This window comes from Microcaecilia unicolor, chromosome 4 (assembly GCF_901765095.1).
Source record: "Microcaecilia unicolor chromosome 4, aMicUni1.1, whole genome shotgun sequence".
Lineage (NCBI taxonomy): Eukaryota > Metazoa > Chordata > Amphibia > Gymnophiona > Siphonopidae > Microcaecilia > Microcaecilia unicolor.
The window spans coordinates 56,485,168-56,501,564 of record NC_044034.1 but is presented as its reverse complement, the minus strand read 5'-3'; the positions used below and the strand labels follow the sequence as shown (position 1 = coordinate 56,501,564).

The window sequence follows — 16,397 nt, the reverse complement described above, 5'->3', positions numbered from 1 at the left end:
CTCTGATTGAGCAGCTGACCAATGGAGGGATGACACTCCTTAATCCCCCCAGTGCTTGCTTTCCCCCTTCATCTCCCCTGAAACTGAAAGGGGATACCATGCCATATGACAGCTTCACGTATAATGGACATTCTTAGCAAAGCAGGAAGCAAGTCTGAGGAGTAGCTTAGTGGTTAGTACAGTGGACTTTAAACAAAGGGACCCAAGTCCAAATCCCACTTTAACTCTTTAATTATTTTATTTAATTTTGAGCCCATCAGAAACAGAAAATACCTACTGTACCTAAACATAGGAGTCACCTACAAGCCTGAAAGTTATTGAAATGGTGTACATTCAGGTACAGTATGTATTTTTCTATTCTTGGAGGGCTCACAATTACATAAGTGTTATTTTGCTCTAACCAGTAGGCTGCTCCTCTGCTCTGCATGGATGTTCTAAGAACATTGCCAGACAGATGTTCTTGGCCTTGTGTTTTTGCCGTTCATACGTTGGATGTTCCAGTTTGTAAAATGGCTGTTCATGCTGGACGTCCTCAGCACATGGATGTCCATTTTACGCATTTTCGAACATAAAATCCTGACATATTTTCAGTTGGAAAACACAAGTGAGATGGTCATCCATTTTGCACGTTATGAGCTGGTCATCTCTATTCTGACTTGGATGTCCTTTTGAAAATGTCCCTGTATGCATACTTAAAAATTTTGTTAAGTGGGCATTCTCTGGGATGGAGTTTGATGGAATCTTGTGTGTACATGTATACTTTGTACAATGCATAGTGTATGTGTAAATCCTGGCAAAGAGATATGTTTAGTTTAGTTTAACAATCTGATATATCAGCACTTCACAAAATATTTTGTAGCAATTTACAATCAACCAATTTAAAAATTACAATGCCACAATTCTATAAAAATCAAATTATACAATAAAACATCGTGCAAAAAACAGGCATAAATACACACGTGTTCTTGCCACTGCTAGATATGTATGCAATTGTCCATTTTGAAAGGGAAAGTATACACAATTTTCTCTTTCAAAAATCACCACTATTTATGTGGCTGTTCTAAATTTACCCTCAGAGTTAAGCATTATCTGTGCCAGTATTTTATATATACATATATTTTTTTAAAGCCTTTTTGAGGCTGACTGCATATGGACATTTGGAAATATCAATCTCAAAAATACACCCCCCCCCCCCCCAAATTCTATATATGGTGCCTTAAGTTGTGCATGCTAATTTGGCTGCATGGCCAATCAGTGACGATAATGGTACTTAACAACCAATTAGCAGAACTAATTGGCTTTAATTAGAACTTACTTGCACAACTTTCTAGGCGTATTCTACAATGCGGTCAGGGCTGGTCAAACCCGGTAAGCAGGGTAAGCACTGCAGGGGGGCGCATGCCTCCAAGGGCGCCACTTTGCAAGCAATCAAGCTCTGCTGAGTATCTAATCTCTGCTGCTCATCTCAGTCTGGCTCCAAAGCTGTCAGCTTTCTGTCCGTCCCCTCCCCCCTCCCAAGCAGAGAAATATCCTCCTTGTGTTTGTCAGAGGACATCACTGCTCCAACTGAATCTGGCTCTGAAATAACTTGTGGGAGCTCAGCTAACCTCTGTCCTCTGCCCAGAGAGGGCTCAGACAGAGACAGCACAGCAGAGCCTGAATTCTTGTTTTGTCAGAGACTGCTGTTTAGTGCTGCACCTGACCCACCCCCCACCCCCAACACAGCAACTCATAGGACAGGAGGGCTAGATGCCTGCTTTCAATTCCTAACCATCACCTATCTCTCATTCCCACTTAAGTAACTCCTGTTAGTCTGTCCAACTCAGATTGTAGAATATGTTAGTTTATGCTGATTAAGTCTGTCCTAGCTAGATCCTAAGCTGTGCTCGATGGGAAGGCTATTGTGCTGCATGCAGAGTCTAACTTCTTAGGATTTCAGGTTAATTTTTGAAGAATTTGAAGAGGGGCTATCTCTGTTCTACATGTGTGACTGCAAGGCCAAGTGTCTGAATAGGGATCTGTTAGATTCTGAAATTTTGATAACACATTGTTTTTCAGAGTTGGAAAGACTGTCTGTTCTCCTAATTCCTGGTCTGTGTGCTAAGTTAGTTTTCTTCTATACTGGTGTAATATTTTCAATGATGCCATGGCTGGTAAAAGGGGTGTGTCTACTGTGGGGGCGGAGCCATAGTGATCCCGCCTCTGGATGGGTAGGGGCACCGACTAATAGACTGCAGGAGGGTGCTAGAAACCCTAGGGCCGGCCCTGAATGCGGTGTGTGTAAATTCTAATGCACGCAGTTGAAAAGGGGCCATAGCCATAGGTGGCTTGAAGGCATTTCAAAAACCTATATGCACTATTATGGAATACACCTGATCTGCGCCTAACTTAGGCACAGGTATTTAGGCATGGTTTTAGGTGGCCTAAATGTGTGCGTCTAAATTTTAGTCACAAGAACAGCACATAAGCATATTCTATAAACTACGTCTAACTTTAGGTGTAGTTTATAGAATCACGCTAACCACGTGGATTTTTGGCACTGAGTTTTAAGGCGCCATTTATAGAATTTGGCCCAATGTGGTCATAATATATTTACTCCTATTTGCTTTCAGAATAAAACAATGAATATGCTGACGTGTTAAGGTAAATTTACAGTTCTCAGAATATATCCTTGAAAATATCTCAATACTCAATCAAGCCAAGTTCAGGTTAGCTCTCTTGCTACAAATAATTACTATAATGATATGTAGATGAGACACAGTTCACTCTCAGATATATTAGGGCTTATAACTCAACTGCATGTCAGGTCTGTAAAGGTCATGATCTTTCAAATTACTTCATTGTTTCACTGTTTAAATAGTTTCTACTTTGCTACTGATAATGTATCTTGAGTGGCTGTCAGAAATAGAAAAAATAGTGATCCTACAGCATATAGAATGCAAGATAGCACTTGCTTTGATTACAAAAAGCATTAGCCTAAAAGCTTTGCTACCAACCTTGGAGAAATATCACATCCTTGCTGCATAAAGGCACCCAGGGAAAACCAGAGGCTGTTAAAGATTCCAAACTCATTGGGTGGCTGATCACTAGGTCCTTCCTTTCCGTCCTCTGGCTCTTCTGTGTGCCATTCATAAGGGCTAAACCTGCTTACTAGGAATAGGACCACACTAACACCAATGTAGGCAAAGACTATACACATCCAGATTTCATAGGCCAAGGGATCCAGGAAAGAAAACACCCCTGGTTTAGATTTTTGAGGCTTTTTGATCATAATGGAGATGCCCAAACTCATGAAAGGCTTAGAAAAATCGATGACTTCTTCGCGTACTAATGTGATGGTTAGGGGTGCAACAGCAATCTCTGCTTTCTGTAAGACAGAATACAGAAATATACATAAGAAAACAAGATGAAAATGCATTGGTTTACAGATGCAGAATCATACGGGTGCATTTCTAATTTTATCTAAATAAGACAAAAGAATAAATGTATTCTGATATTTAAACACTATGGGGGTCTTTTCACTATAGCTTAGAGGACCTTTTACTAAGCTGCGATTAAAGGGGCCCTGTGCTAATAGCAGCAGTTATTTTTGCTGCGCAGCAGGGACCCTATTACCACAGTGGATAAAAAGGCTGAAAAAAGAAATGCCCATGCTGTAATTTTGCACTTGCCACGTGGCCATTTCGGGGAGGGGGGGGGGAGCACTTACCTCCACCTATTGAAGTGGCAGTAAGGGCTCCCATACTAACCCAGCAGTAACACCCTGCAGAAATATTTAAAAAAATATTTTCGCAAGCACCGGAAATGGTGCATGCTGGGGGCAGGAGCGTAGCTACGTGGGGCTACGGGGGCATGGGCCCCCACAGATTACACCCTGGCCCCCTCTACATTTGACCCCCCACCGCATCAGGTACCTTGTTTGCTGGCGGGGGTCCCCAAACCCCGCCAGCCAAAGAGTCTTCTTCAGCGCCGGTCGACTCCGGCGCCTTCGTTGTGTGATCATCTGATTCTGACGCCTTATGTCCTGCACCATGCATGTAGCCCCGTGCAGAACGTAAGGCATCAGAAACAGATGATCACACAACAAAGGCGCCGGAGTCGACTGGCGCTGAAGAAGACAAACAAGGTACCTGATGCAGTGGCAGCGGGGCGGTGGCGGTGGGGGGGGGGGTTGAGGTTGCGGTGGGGGGGGGTCTAAAGTGGCAGGGGGGTCTGCGGCGGGGGAGGTGGCTAAATAGTGCCCCCCCACCTCAGGCTCTGGCACCCCCCTCCCACTGAGGTCTGGCTATGCCCCTGGCTGGGGGTGGAACTATCGCCAGCATCTGCACTGGGCTGGCGGTAGTTATGGGTTGCTGCGCAGCAACCCTTTAGTAAAAAAGCCCCTTAGTGCGTGCTAACTGCTATGAAGCCCATAGGTATAAAATGGGGAACTTAGGATTTAGCGCATGCTAATTCCATTAACTTCTGCTAACCTTTAGTAAAAGGGACTCTATATTATGTCTAAATCGAGATGCAAAAATAATTAAACCATTATCAACACATTATTTACAACTTTAATCAGCTTTTTTTTACCAGAAATTGAAGTAAAGCTCTCTGCAGAACATCTGAACTGCATTTTTTCAAGAGATAAAGCTTTCTGGGGCTGTGGATTTATTTCTAATATTTGTGTATCATTGCAAATGTAATGAATCATGTCCTTTCATATATTTTCCCCAAACTTTAATGAAATAGCAAACACACATGCATTTACATTGCAAATAATCTTATGGTAATGCAAAAGAAAGATAAATATATAAATGTTTAATTTAATAACAAGTCACTTAGGGCACTACAAAAGTCAAAGAAACTGCTAGCTGTGACAAACTGGGCTGCAATATTTTAATGCTTTTTCTGTTCATTAAGGAGGATGCTTACACACGTAAAAATGAAATAAATACACATGAGGGATAGACCTAGAAAAATGGTCTGGGGAATAATGAATGACAATTGTTCTGCCTCCATATCATGGAGGCAGGGTATATTGTGATGTATATTTAATATGAGTATTATTTGTATTTAATTGCATTATTTGTGAAATAGATAGCACTGGATACTGGGGTCCCCCCCCCCCCCCCCACTGTTTATAGCACCAGAGTGTTCAGTTATCGTTTCCCCCCTTTTTTTTCTTAAAAACTGTCCATAAAAAAACAAAAATCTTTGAGACAGAACTGAAACATTAATTCTCAGATGGCAAGGAGGTGTTAGTCATAACCTCTCAAGGTAGTGTAGAGAGGTAATGATGCATTTTGTTCTGAAACACTTGATGCAGGAATATTAAGAAAATAAATTTGTACAGGATGTGAAGGTGGGGAAATGGATGTCTAAGATGGAGCACTTGAAACTATGCAAACATTTTTTTAAAGGGTTCAGCAAGAGCTGAGTCTTCCATAAAATACATGTGGAGGGTAACTCTATAACAGTGCCTAGAGCAGGGCTTCTCAACCTAGTCTTATCAGGTTTTCAGAACATCCAAAATGAATATTGTAAACAAGGCTCCTATTGGCTAAGTCTGTGAAGCCTCCTCACCACCAGCACAGAGCTCTCTGTTTTCCTCGTTATGGGTTTCTTCTTCTTTCTTGGGCCTGTTTTTGGGATTTGCAACCCAACCCCCTTTTCTTCAATAGCTCCTCGGCTGTTTTAAACACAGTCCAATTACAGCCAGGGTTCTCTCAGCACAGTTCAATAGAGCTAGGCTGTTTCAAACACAGTCCAAGTACAGCCAGGCTTCTCTCAGCACAGCTCAATAAAGTCAGGCCGTTTTAAACACAGTCCAATTACAGCCAGGCTTCTCTCAGCACAGTTCAATAGAGCTAGGCTGTTTCAAACACAGTCCAAGTACAGCCAGGCTTCTCTCAGCACAGCTCAATAAAGTCAGACTGTTTTAAACACAGTCCAATTACAGCCAGGCTTCTCTCAGCACAGTTCAATGGAGCTAGGCTGTTTCAAACCCAGTCCAAGTACAGCCAGGCTTCTCTCAGCACAGCTCAATAAAGGCAGGCTGTTTTAAACACAGTCCAAGTACAGCCAGGCTTATCTCAGCACAGCTCAATAAAGTCAGGCTGTTTTAAACACAGTCCAATTACAGCCAGGCTTCTCTCAGCACAGTTCAATAGAGCTAGGCTGTTTCAACCACAGTCCAAGTACAGCCAGGCTTCTCTCAGCACAGCTCAATAAAGTCAGGCTGTTTTAAACACAGTCCAATTACAGCCAGGCTTCTCTCAGCACAGTTCAATGGAGCTAGGCTTTGCGCGGGCTTAAAGCCTTGGGTCCCACCCTCTGGGTCAGTCTCTATTCTCCTGACCTCCTCCCGCTTTGACCCAGGCCTTCCCTCCTATACCTCCAGTGCTGGCTGAGCCATAGCCAAGAGCTCCATGGGTTTGTCTAAGACCAGCTCAGCCTCCTCTTGCTCCATCGCCTCTGGTTCCCTCTCCCCTTCTCTGCCAGGAGCCCAGTCCATTTTCTCCTCCCCCCACCCCTTTTCCAGCTGATTACACTTTTCTTCATTAACTCTGCTAGGCTGCTTTTCCTTCTCCTGCCACCGGTTCCACCACCTCCTCCACCAGGTGGGAGAATCCCCTTTTCCTTTTCCCTGTCGGCCCTCTTCTGGAGCTCCTTGGTTCTGCACCCTACTTCTCCTCCCCCGGAGCTCTCCTGTGGCCTTCTGGGAGTTGTAGTTCCCCATTTTTATGTCCCTTTTGGGCAAAACCTGAGCATCCCTAGGGTCTTCCCTCCTACCCTCCGGCTCTCTTTCCTCCGGTGGATAGCTGGGGTCCCTCTTCCTTTCTGCATATTCCTTACAATATGCAGGAGAGAGACTGGCAAGCACCTATGTTTGGTATGCCAATTTATCTCATGCATATTCATTGTGGATATCCAGAAAACCTGATGGGACTTGGAGTACCTGAGGACTGTGTCAAGAAGGCCTGGCCTACAGAACCCTCATCCACACTATCATCACCTCTCGCTTGGACTACTGCAACTTGCTTCTCACAGGTCTTCCACTCAGCCATCTCTCTCCTCTTCAATCTGTTCAAAATTCTGCTGCATGATTAATATTTTGCCAAAGTCGCTATGCCCATATCAGCCCTCTTCTGAAGTCACTTCAATGGCTCCCTATCCATTTCCGTATACAGTTCAAGCTCCTCTTATTAACCTATAAGTACATTCACTCTGCTGCCCCTCACTACCTCTCCACCCTCATCTCTCCCTACACTCCTTCCCAGGAACTCACTAGGCAAATCTCTCCTAATTGCACCCTTCTCCTCCATCGCTAACTCCAGACTCCGTCCCTTTTATCTCGCCGCACCTTATGCCTCGAATAGACTTCCTGAGCCATTACGTCAAACTCCATCCCTGGTCGCCTTCAAATCCAGGATAAAAGCCTACCTGTTTGATGTTGCTTTTAATTCCTAACTTGTCACATGCTCGTAACCTTATCTTGTCTTCCTCTCTTCAATAGTCCCTTTTACCTATGTGTCCTACCTGTCTGTCCTACCCTTATCCCTTTTTTGTCCTGTCTGTCTGTCCTGATTTAGATTGTAAGCTCTTTTGAGCAGAGACTGTCTTTTCTTCATGTTCACATGTGAAGCGCTGCGTACAACTGGTAGTGCTATAGAAATGATTTGTAGTAGTAATAGTAGTATCTATTTGCATCTGCCAAATTACATAGGAATCCCTTGTCCCGTGTAAGAGATTTTCAATTTTTTACAAACTGTTTTGTCACAAATCTCAGTTTCCAAAACGACTTAGGGGGTCTTTTACTAAGCAGAGGTAGCATTTTTAGCTCATAGTAAAAATCAGCTGATGGTAAACACCAAGGCGCCCATAGGAATATAATGGGCATCTCAACTTTTAGTGCCAGCTGATTGCTACCTCAAGCTAAAAATGCTACTGCGGCTTAGTAAAAGACCCTCTTAATTACTTACTTACTCACTGACATCATTTGTGATGTCATGGTGCATTAATAAACAAATAAAATGTTGTCAAAAGGTCGACTTTTAATTAAAATACTCAGAGTTGAAAAAGAATACAGTGCTTAAAGATCAGATGTAAACATTCGGATTGGTCAGGTTGACATTAACTGTGTTAGAAACTCTGGGCCCCTTTTACAAAGTGGCAGTAAGCCCAATGTGGACTTACCGCTCGCTAAGAATACAGCCAGGCTACTGCAGCAGCCCTGTGGTAGTTCCCACCCCTCAGCATACGTCATATTCGCAGCTACAAAAATACTTTTATTTTTGTACCGCAGTGTGTACTTGGCAGTAATTGGGCAGTGCCATGCACTGCCTAGTTACCATCGGGTTAGCATGGAAGCCATTACCGCCACCTCAATGGGTGGCAGTAAGTGCTCCCCCCCAAAAAGGCCGCGCGGCAAGTGCTTCACTTGACACATGACCATTTCCTGAAAAAAAGAAAGACCTGCCTTTTACCCACTGCGGTAAAAGGGGGCCTCAGCGTGTGTCAAAAACACGTGCTGATGCCAGCACAGGCCCCCGTTTGCTGCAGCTTCATAAAAGGGGGTCTCTAACTTTTAGGTAGTGTTATTTAAAATTTCACATCCCAGTGACATTAAGGTGGATTTCCACTTATGTGCCATGTCTGGGCACCAGCACTGAATATTAGGCGCTAATTTGGGGTGGGCACATAGGCGTAGTTTGACTGTTTCATTTCGGGGGCAAAGAATGGGCGGAGCATATTAGCATATCATTTGCATATATACATATGCAAATGAATATGCTAATGTGGAGGAAGGAATTGAATTTACAGGCAAAATATCACAGATGCACATTTCAAAAAGCTGACACATTTCAATTAATAAATTATGAATAAAATACTTTTATCTACCTTTGTTGTCTGATCATTTAGTTTTTCTATTTGCTTTGGTCCCAGTGTCTTCTGTTTTATTCAGTGTCTTCTTTCCAGTAGGCTTCCCTCTGCTCCCCACCCCTCGCAGTCCCATCCATCTCTTGCTCCTTCCTTCTGCTCCCCACCCCTCGCAGTCCCATCCATCTCTTGCTCCTTCCCTCTGCTCCCCACCCCTCGCAGTCCCATCCATCTCTTGCTCCTTCCCTCTGCTTCCCACCCCACCCAGTCCCATCCATCTCTTGCTCCTTCCTTCTGCTCCCCACCCCTCCCAGTCCCATCCATCTCTTGCTCCTTCCCTCTGCTCCCCACCCCTCGCAGTCCCATCCATCTCCTGCTCCTTCCCTCTGCTCCCCACCCCTCCCAGTCCCATCCATCTTCCCTCTGCTCCCCCCCCCCCCCCCCGCGAGGTCCAAGATGGTGACTCCGTTTACCCCCTCTCTTCCTCCCTCCGGTGCAGGCAACAGTCTTCAGCTTTTTCAGCGTTCCTGGCAGCGGTAGCGATGTACACGCTGCCTTCGGTCTGCCCCGGAAGCCTTCTCTTCAAGTTCCTGTTCCCACCTATGCGGGAACAGGAACTTGAAGAGAAGGCTTCGGGGCAGAGCCAAAGGCAGCGTGTACATCGCTACCGCTGCCAGGAACGCTGGAAAAGACTGCTGCCTGCGGCGGAGGGAGGGAGGGAGGAAGAGAGAGGGGTAGACGGACACGCTCCTCTCCGTCCGCTACTCCGCTTGGCTTCCCTGCCCTCTCTGTCTGCGTCCCGCCTTCCTCTGACGTCAGAGGAAGGCGGGACGCAGACAGAGAGAGCAGGGAAGCCAAGCGGATGGAGAGGAGCGCGTGCTTGCATGTGTTTTTTTTTTTAACTAATGGCGCGGCGGCGCCTCATCGTCGTTTGGGGGGGCATTGCCCCCCCTCGCCCCCCCCCCAGTCTACGCCTATGGGTGGGCAGGCTACTGCAGTTATGCGGTCCTGGCTGAATATCAGGCTGGAGTCGCATAAGTTTTTTTAAAAGTTTGTTTTTTAATTGAAATCCCCCTAGCCCCCCGATGCATCACATCACTTCCTCTCCCCCTCCCAACTAACGTCCACAAGCCACGTCCCCCTCAAATGGCACCACACACCCCCAACCCCTCCCCGGAGTCCATGCAAGGCACACCCAGGTCTACCTTAATTCCTGGTGGTCCAGTGGTGGTCGTTGGGGGGCAAGAGCAGAGCCCCTCACTCCTGCCCCTTGTGACACCTTTGCAAAATGGCTGCTGTCACCTCTCGCGGTAGCTCGTGGAACTACATGGGGGGTTGGGGTGGGAACAGGAGGCATTTGCAGGGGAGAAGTGGCTTGTGGCTGCAGGTTGGGGTGGAGGGGGAGAGAGAGGGGATGCAATGCATTGGGGGCTCACAGGGGGGGGGGGGGACTTCAGTTTATATAAAACAAAAAAACGTATGCGGATCCCAGCCTGATATTCAGCTGCTGCTCGCATAAGCTTAAGTGGGTGAATTTAGGAAAGCTTATGAGCTGTCCTAAGTTCACCTGCTTAAGTTTATGCGGGCGTCAGCTGAATAACACTGGCACCTGCATATGCCCTGGCTCCTCCCCAACATGCCCTTTGGCCTGCCCCTGACCGGCCCCATTTTTGGGGGGCCGGTCAGAGTCGATATTCAGCTGCACTGCCCAGTTTAGTGCCACTGAATATCTGCGGTTAAGCAGGGACAAGTGATTTAAGTGGGACAGAGCCTCTACAGCCCACTTAAATCACTCTGAATATCGACCTCACTGCTCCCTCTAAGCTGAGCGGGTGTCCTCCATTTACAGTAGGGGTCCTATTTATTGTCACATTTTCAATAATGAGGGACAGACAAGCTCTGCAAAACTTCAGGAAACCTGTTTACCTCTAGAAACTGAAAACACAATATTGAAGAAGCACCCCCTACTGTCAGCAATCCAGTTGGAGGACTCCATCTCAGCGTAGAGGGAACAATCTCTCAGTGTTCTGTAAATTACACATGCCTATGACCCACCAATGCTCCCTTGAAAATATGTGCTATATAAGTTAAGCAGGTTCTTTGCAGAACAGCACTCAGGTAGCATGCTAGCATTTGCATGCTTAAATCCATACATACACTTGTAAATGCTGGTGTTTCAAACATTTACATGCATAGAGCTAAATTCTGTAAATGGCATCCATAGATAGTGTGAGTGAGTTGCAGGGATACTATTTGGTAATTCTTTTAATGCACTGGTTTGTTTTCACTAATAAAGATTTTGTAATTTATATAGAACAGGAGTACTGTTTGTTGTTAATGTTTTAGGTACCTCCTATTATATATATATATATCCCCTATTAGGATTAAGATCCATAGATAGGTGCCAAAATGATATACACCAAGCTAGCCTTTTGAAAAGGGCACTCTGTATAGAACAACCTGCTTATCGTATTCGCTTAGTGCACATTTTCCCCCTAATTCTATAAAAGTTGCCAAAAACTGCATGCACAAATTTGGGTGTGTGCACAGTTTGCGTGAGCAATTTAATTAAATAACAAGCTATTTAGCACCAATAATTGGCTTTTTAACAAGGAATTATTGACACTAATTAGATTTAATTGGCAAGGGATCTGCACCTAAATTTTATGTGCAAATAAAAAAAAAAAAGGAGCACAGAATGGGATGTCATGGGTGGAAGGGGGGCATTCTTAGCATTTTCATGCCTTATTATAGGGGATTCCTGCCTAATTTAGGTGCATACATTTGCACCAGGCCGTATCTAAAGTTAGGTGTGATTCCCGGGCATAAGTGCTATTCTATAAACCGTGCATAACTTTAAGCACAAATTATAGAATACCGCTTTTTTCAGCACCACATATAGAATTCACCCCTTTCCCCTGGATGTAACGCAGTGCACCTAATTTCTAACGTGTGCAGGTTAAAAGGGGCATGGTTATGGGCGGGGAAATGGGCATCCTGAAATTTACGCACGTAGTTATAGAATATGGTCCAATATGCGTAAATCTATGTGCCTGTATTTATTCCACATTTTCATTGGTGTAAATGGAGGCACATAGTTTTAGTCACTGAGATAGCATAGTAACATAGTAGATGACAGCAGAAAAAGACCTGCACGGTCCATCCAGTCTGCCCAACAAGATAAACTCATATGTGCTACTTTTTGTGTATACCTTACCTTGATTTGTATCTGCCATTTTCAGGGCGCAGACTGTAGAAGTTTTGCCCAGCACTAGCCCCGCCTCCCCCACCGGCTCTGCCACCCAATCTCGGCCAAGTGCATTCTATGTACCATGCCTAAATCTAGGTGCTGCCTATAGAATACGCTTAGTTGGCATTGATTTCCACACCGAGTTTTAGGCAACGTATATAGAATCTCTCCCTTTCCCCTGGATTCTATATAGTGTGCTTAGATTTAGGTGCCAAAATTGGTGCAGATTCTATAACACCGCGTGTAACATAATTGGTTTAACAAGCTAATGAGCGCTGATAACAGCACTTAACTAGCAATAGTGAGCACTTATTGGCACTGATTAGAATTTAGGCACACAACTCGCAAAGTGTATTCTGTAATGATGTGCACCGAACTTCTAATGTGCGGAGGCAAAAAGGGGCCTGGTTACAGACATTTCATGGGCGCTCTAAAATGTAGGCAATTAGTTAACGAATATGGCCCAGTGCACCTAAATCTACAAGCTGAGATTTACACCAGGTTTTTGTTGGCGTTAAAGGATGCTCGCAGATATCGGTGCTGAAATATCAACTAAGTGTATTCTATAATTGGCGCCTAAATCTAGGTGCCAATTATAGAATACACTCAGTCAGCACTGATTTCAGCACCGATTTTTCAGGTGCCACGTATAGAATCTCCTCCTTTGTGCCTAACTTTGAGCATGAGCAGTTACGCCTGCCAAAGGCTAGTGTAAAAGCTTGCACCCAACTGACGGAAGTTAGGCACACAAATGCAGATATTCTATAACATCGCTCCTAATTTCTGGGAACGCCCCTGACCCCCCATGCCTTTTCTATGGCCACACCCCCTTTGGAGTTGCACACTATGAAGTTTAGACGTGCATGTTATAGAATAGAACAAAGGGTAGGTCCGTGCATAAGTCCTAATTACTATCAGTGAACTGCTCGTTAATGCTAATAATTATCACCTAATTAGCTGAATAGTTAGCACGTGCATACATTTTGGCAACCAATACAGGATCCGGGGGTTAATGCACATATAAATATTAGTGCCTAGGTCAGTGGTTCCCAATTCTGGTCCTGGAGGCACCACAGCCAGTCAGGTTTTCAGGATATGCACAATGAATATTCATAAGAGAGATTTGCATGCAGTGGAGGCAGTGCATGCAAATCTCTCTCATGAATATTAGTACATAAGTACATAAGTAGTGCCATACTGGGAAAGACCAAAGGTCCATCTAGCCCAGCATCCTGTCACCGACAGTGGCCAATCCAGGTCAAGGGCACCTGGCACGCTCCCCAGACGTAAAAACATTCCAGACAAGTTATACCTAAAAATGCGGAATTTTTCCAAGTCCATTTAATAGCGGTCTATGGACTTGTCCTTTAGGAATCTATCTAACCCCTTTTTAAACTCCGTCAAGCTAACCGCCCGTACCACGTTCTCCGGCAACGAATTCCAGAGTCTAATTACACGTTGGGTGAAGAAAAATTTTCTCCGATTCGTTTTAAATTTACCACACTGTAGCTTCAACTCATGCCCTCTAGTCCTAGTATTTTTGGATAGCGTGAACAGTCTCTTCACATCCACCCGATCCATTCCACTCATTATTTTATACATTTCTATCATATCTCCCCTCAGCCGTCTCTTCTCCAAGCTGAAAAGCCCTAGCCTTCTCAGCCTCTCTTCATAGGAAAGTCGTCCCATCCCCACTATCATTTTCGTCGCCCTTCGCTGTACCTTTTCCAATTCTACTATATCTTTTTTGAGATACGGAGACCAGTACTGAACACAATACTCCAGGTGCGGTCGCACCATGGAGCGATACAACGGCATTATAACATCCGCACACCTGGACTCCATACCCTTCCTAATAACACCCAACATTCTATTCGCTTTCCTAGCCGCAGCAGCACACTGAGCAGAAGGTTTCAGCGTATCATCGACGACGACACCCAGATCCCTTTCTTGATCCGTAACTCCTAACGCGGAACCTTGCAAGACGTAGCTATAATTCGGGTTCCTCTTACCCACATGCATCACTTTGCACTTGTCAACATTGAACTTCATCTGCCACTTGCACGCCCATTCTCCCAGTCTCGCAAGGTCCTCCTGTAATCGTTCACATTCCTCCTGCGACTTGACGACCCTGAATAATTTTGTGTCATCGGCGAATTAATTACCTCACTAGTTATTCCCATCTCTAGGTCATTTATAAATACATTAAAAAGCAACGGACCCAGCACAGACCCCTGCGGGACCCCACTAACTACCCTCCTCCACTGAGAATACTGGCCACGCAATCCTACTCTCTGCTTCCTATCTTTCAACCAGTTCTTAATCCATAATAATACCCTACCTCCGATTCCATGACTCTGCAATTTCTTCAGGAGTCTTTCGTGCGGCACTTTGTCAAACGCCTTCTGAAAATCCAGATATACAATATCAACCGGCTCCCCATTGTCCACATGTTTGCTTACCCCCTCAAAAAATGCATTAGATTGGTGAGGCAAGACTTCCCTTCACTAAATCCGTGCTGACTTTGTCTCATCAGTCCATGTTTTTGTATATGCTCTGCAATTTTATTCTTAATAATAGCCTCCACCATCTTGCCCGGCACCGACGTCAGACTCACCGGTCTATAATTTCCCGGATCTCCTCTGGAACCCTTCTTAAAAATCGGAGTAACATTGGCTACCCTCCAGTCTTCCGGTACTACACTCGATTTTAGGGACAGATTGCATATTTCTAACAGTAGCTCCGCAAGTTCATTTTTTAGTTCTATTAATACTCTGGGATGAATACCATCAGGTCCCGGTGATTTACTACTCTTCAGCTTGCTGAACTGACCCATTACATCCTCCAAGGTTACAGAGAATTTGTTTAGTTTCTCCGACTCCCCCGCTTCAAATATTCTTTCCGGCACCGGTGTCCCCCCCAAATCCTCCTCGGTGAAGACCGAAGCAAAGAATTCATTTAATTTCTCCGCTACGGCTTTGTCCTCCTTGATCGCCCCTTTAACACCATTTTCGTCCAGCGGCCCAACCGACTCTTTGGCCGGTTTCCTGCTTTTAATGTATCTAAAAAATTTTTACTATGTATTTTGCTTCCAACGCTAATTTCTTCTCAAAGTCCTTTTTTGCCCTCCTTATCTCCGCTTTGCATTTGGCTTGGCATTCCTTATGATCTATCCTGTTACTTTCAGTTGGTTCTCTTCTCCACTTTTTGAAGGATTGTTTTTTGGCTCTAATGATTTCCTTTATCTTACTGTTTAGCCACGCCGGCTGACGTTTAGTCTTTTTTCCCTTTTTTCTAATACGTGGAATATATTTGTCCTGAACCTCCAGGATGGTGTTTTTAAACAGCATCCACGCCTGATGCAAGTTTTTTACTCTGCGAGCTGCTCCTTTCAGTCTTTTTTTCACCATTTTTCTCATTTTGTCGTAATCACCTTTTCTATAGTTAAACGCTAGCGTACTTGATTTCCTAGTTTCACTTCCTTCAATGCCAATATCAAAACCGATCATATTATGATCACTGTTATCAAGCGGCCCTCGTATCGTTACCCCCTGCACTAGATCATGAGCACCACTAAGGACTAAGTCTAGTATTTTTCCTTCTCTTGTCGGCTCCTGAACTAGCTGTTCCATGAAGCTGTCCTTGATTTCATCAAGAAATCTTATGTCCCTTGCGTGTACAGATGTTACATTAACCCAGTCTATATGCGGGTAATTGAAATCCCCCATTATTATTGTGTTGCCCAGTTTGTTTGCGTCCCTGATTTCCTTTAACATTTCCGCATCCGTCTGTTCGTCCTGGCCAGGCGGACGGTAGTACACTCCTATCACTATCCTTTTCCCCTTTGCACATGGAATTTCAATCCACAGTGATTCCAAGGAGTGTTTTGTTTCCTGCAGAATTTTCAATCTATTTGATTCAAGGCTCTCGTTAATATACAATGCTACCCCTCCACCAATCCGATTCACCCTATCACTACGATATAATTTGTACCCCGGTATGACAGTGTCCCACTGGTTATCCTCCTTCCACCAGGTCTCAGAGATGCCTATTATATCTAATTTTTCATTTAGTGCAATATATTCCAACTCCCCCATCTTATTTCTTAGGCTCCTGGCACTCGCATATAGACATTTCAAACTATGTTTGTTGTTCCTAAGTACATCATGCTTAGTACTTGACAGTATTAATTGGCAATCTTTTGTCTGATTTTTATTGTTATTTAAAGATACCCGATCTACTACAATCTCTTTTGCAACCTCACTATCAGGATACTCTATCTTCC

General features: G+C 44.6%; 1 protein-coding gene across 2 annotated transcripts in view; it reads right to left on the bottom strand.

Annotated features, from left to right (window-relative positions):
- The window catches only part of GRIA4 (glutamate ionotropic receptor AMPA type subunit 4), a 520,316-nt gene that overhangs the window by 65,928 nt on the left and 437,991 nt on the right, over positions 1–16,397 (bottom strand). For both annotated transcript variants that reach the window (XM_030199365.1, XM_030199366.1), the window contains exon 11: positions 2,997–3,367. In XM_030199365.1, coding sequence (XP_030055225.1) covers positions 2,997–3,367 — 371 coding nt within the window. The remainder of the gene's footprint in view (positions 1–2,996; positions 3,368–16,397) is intronic.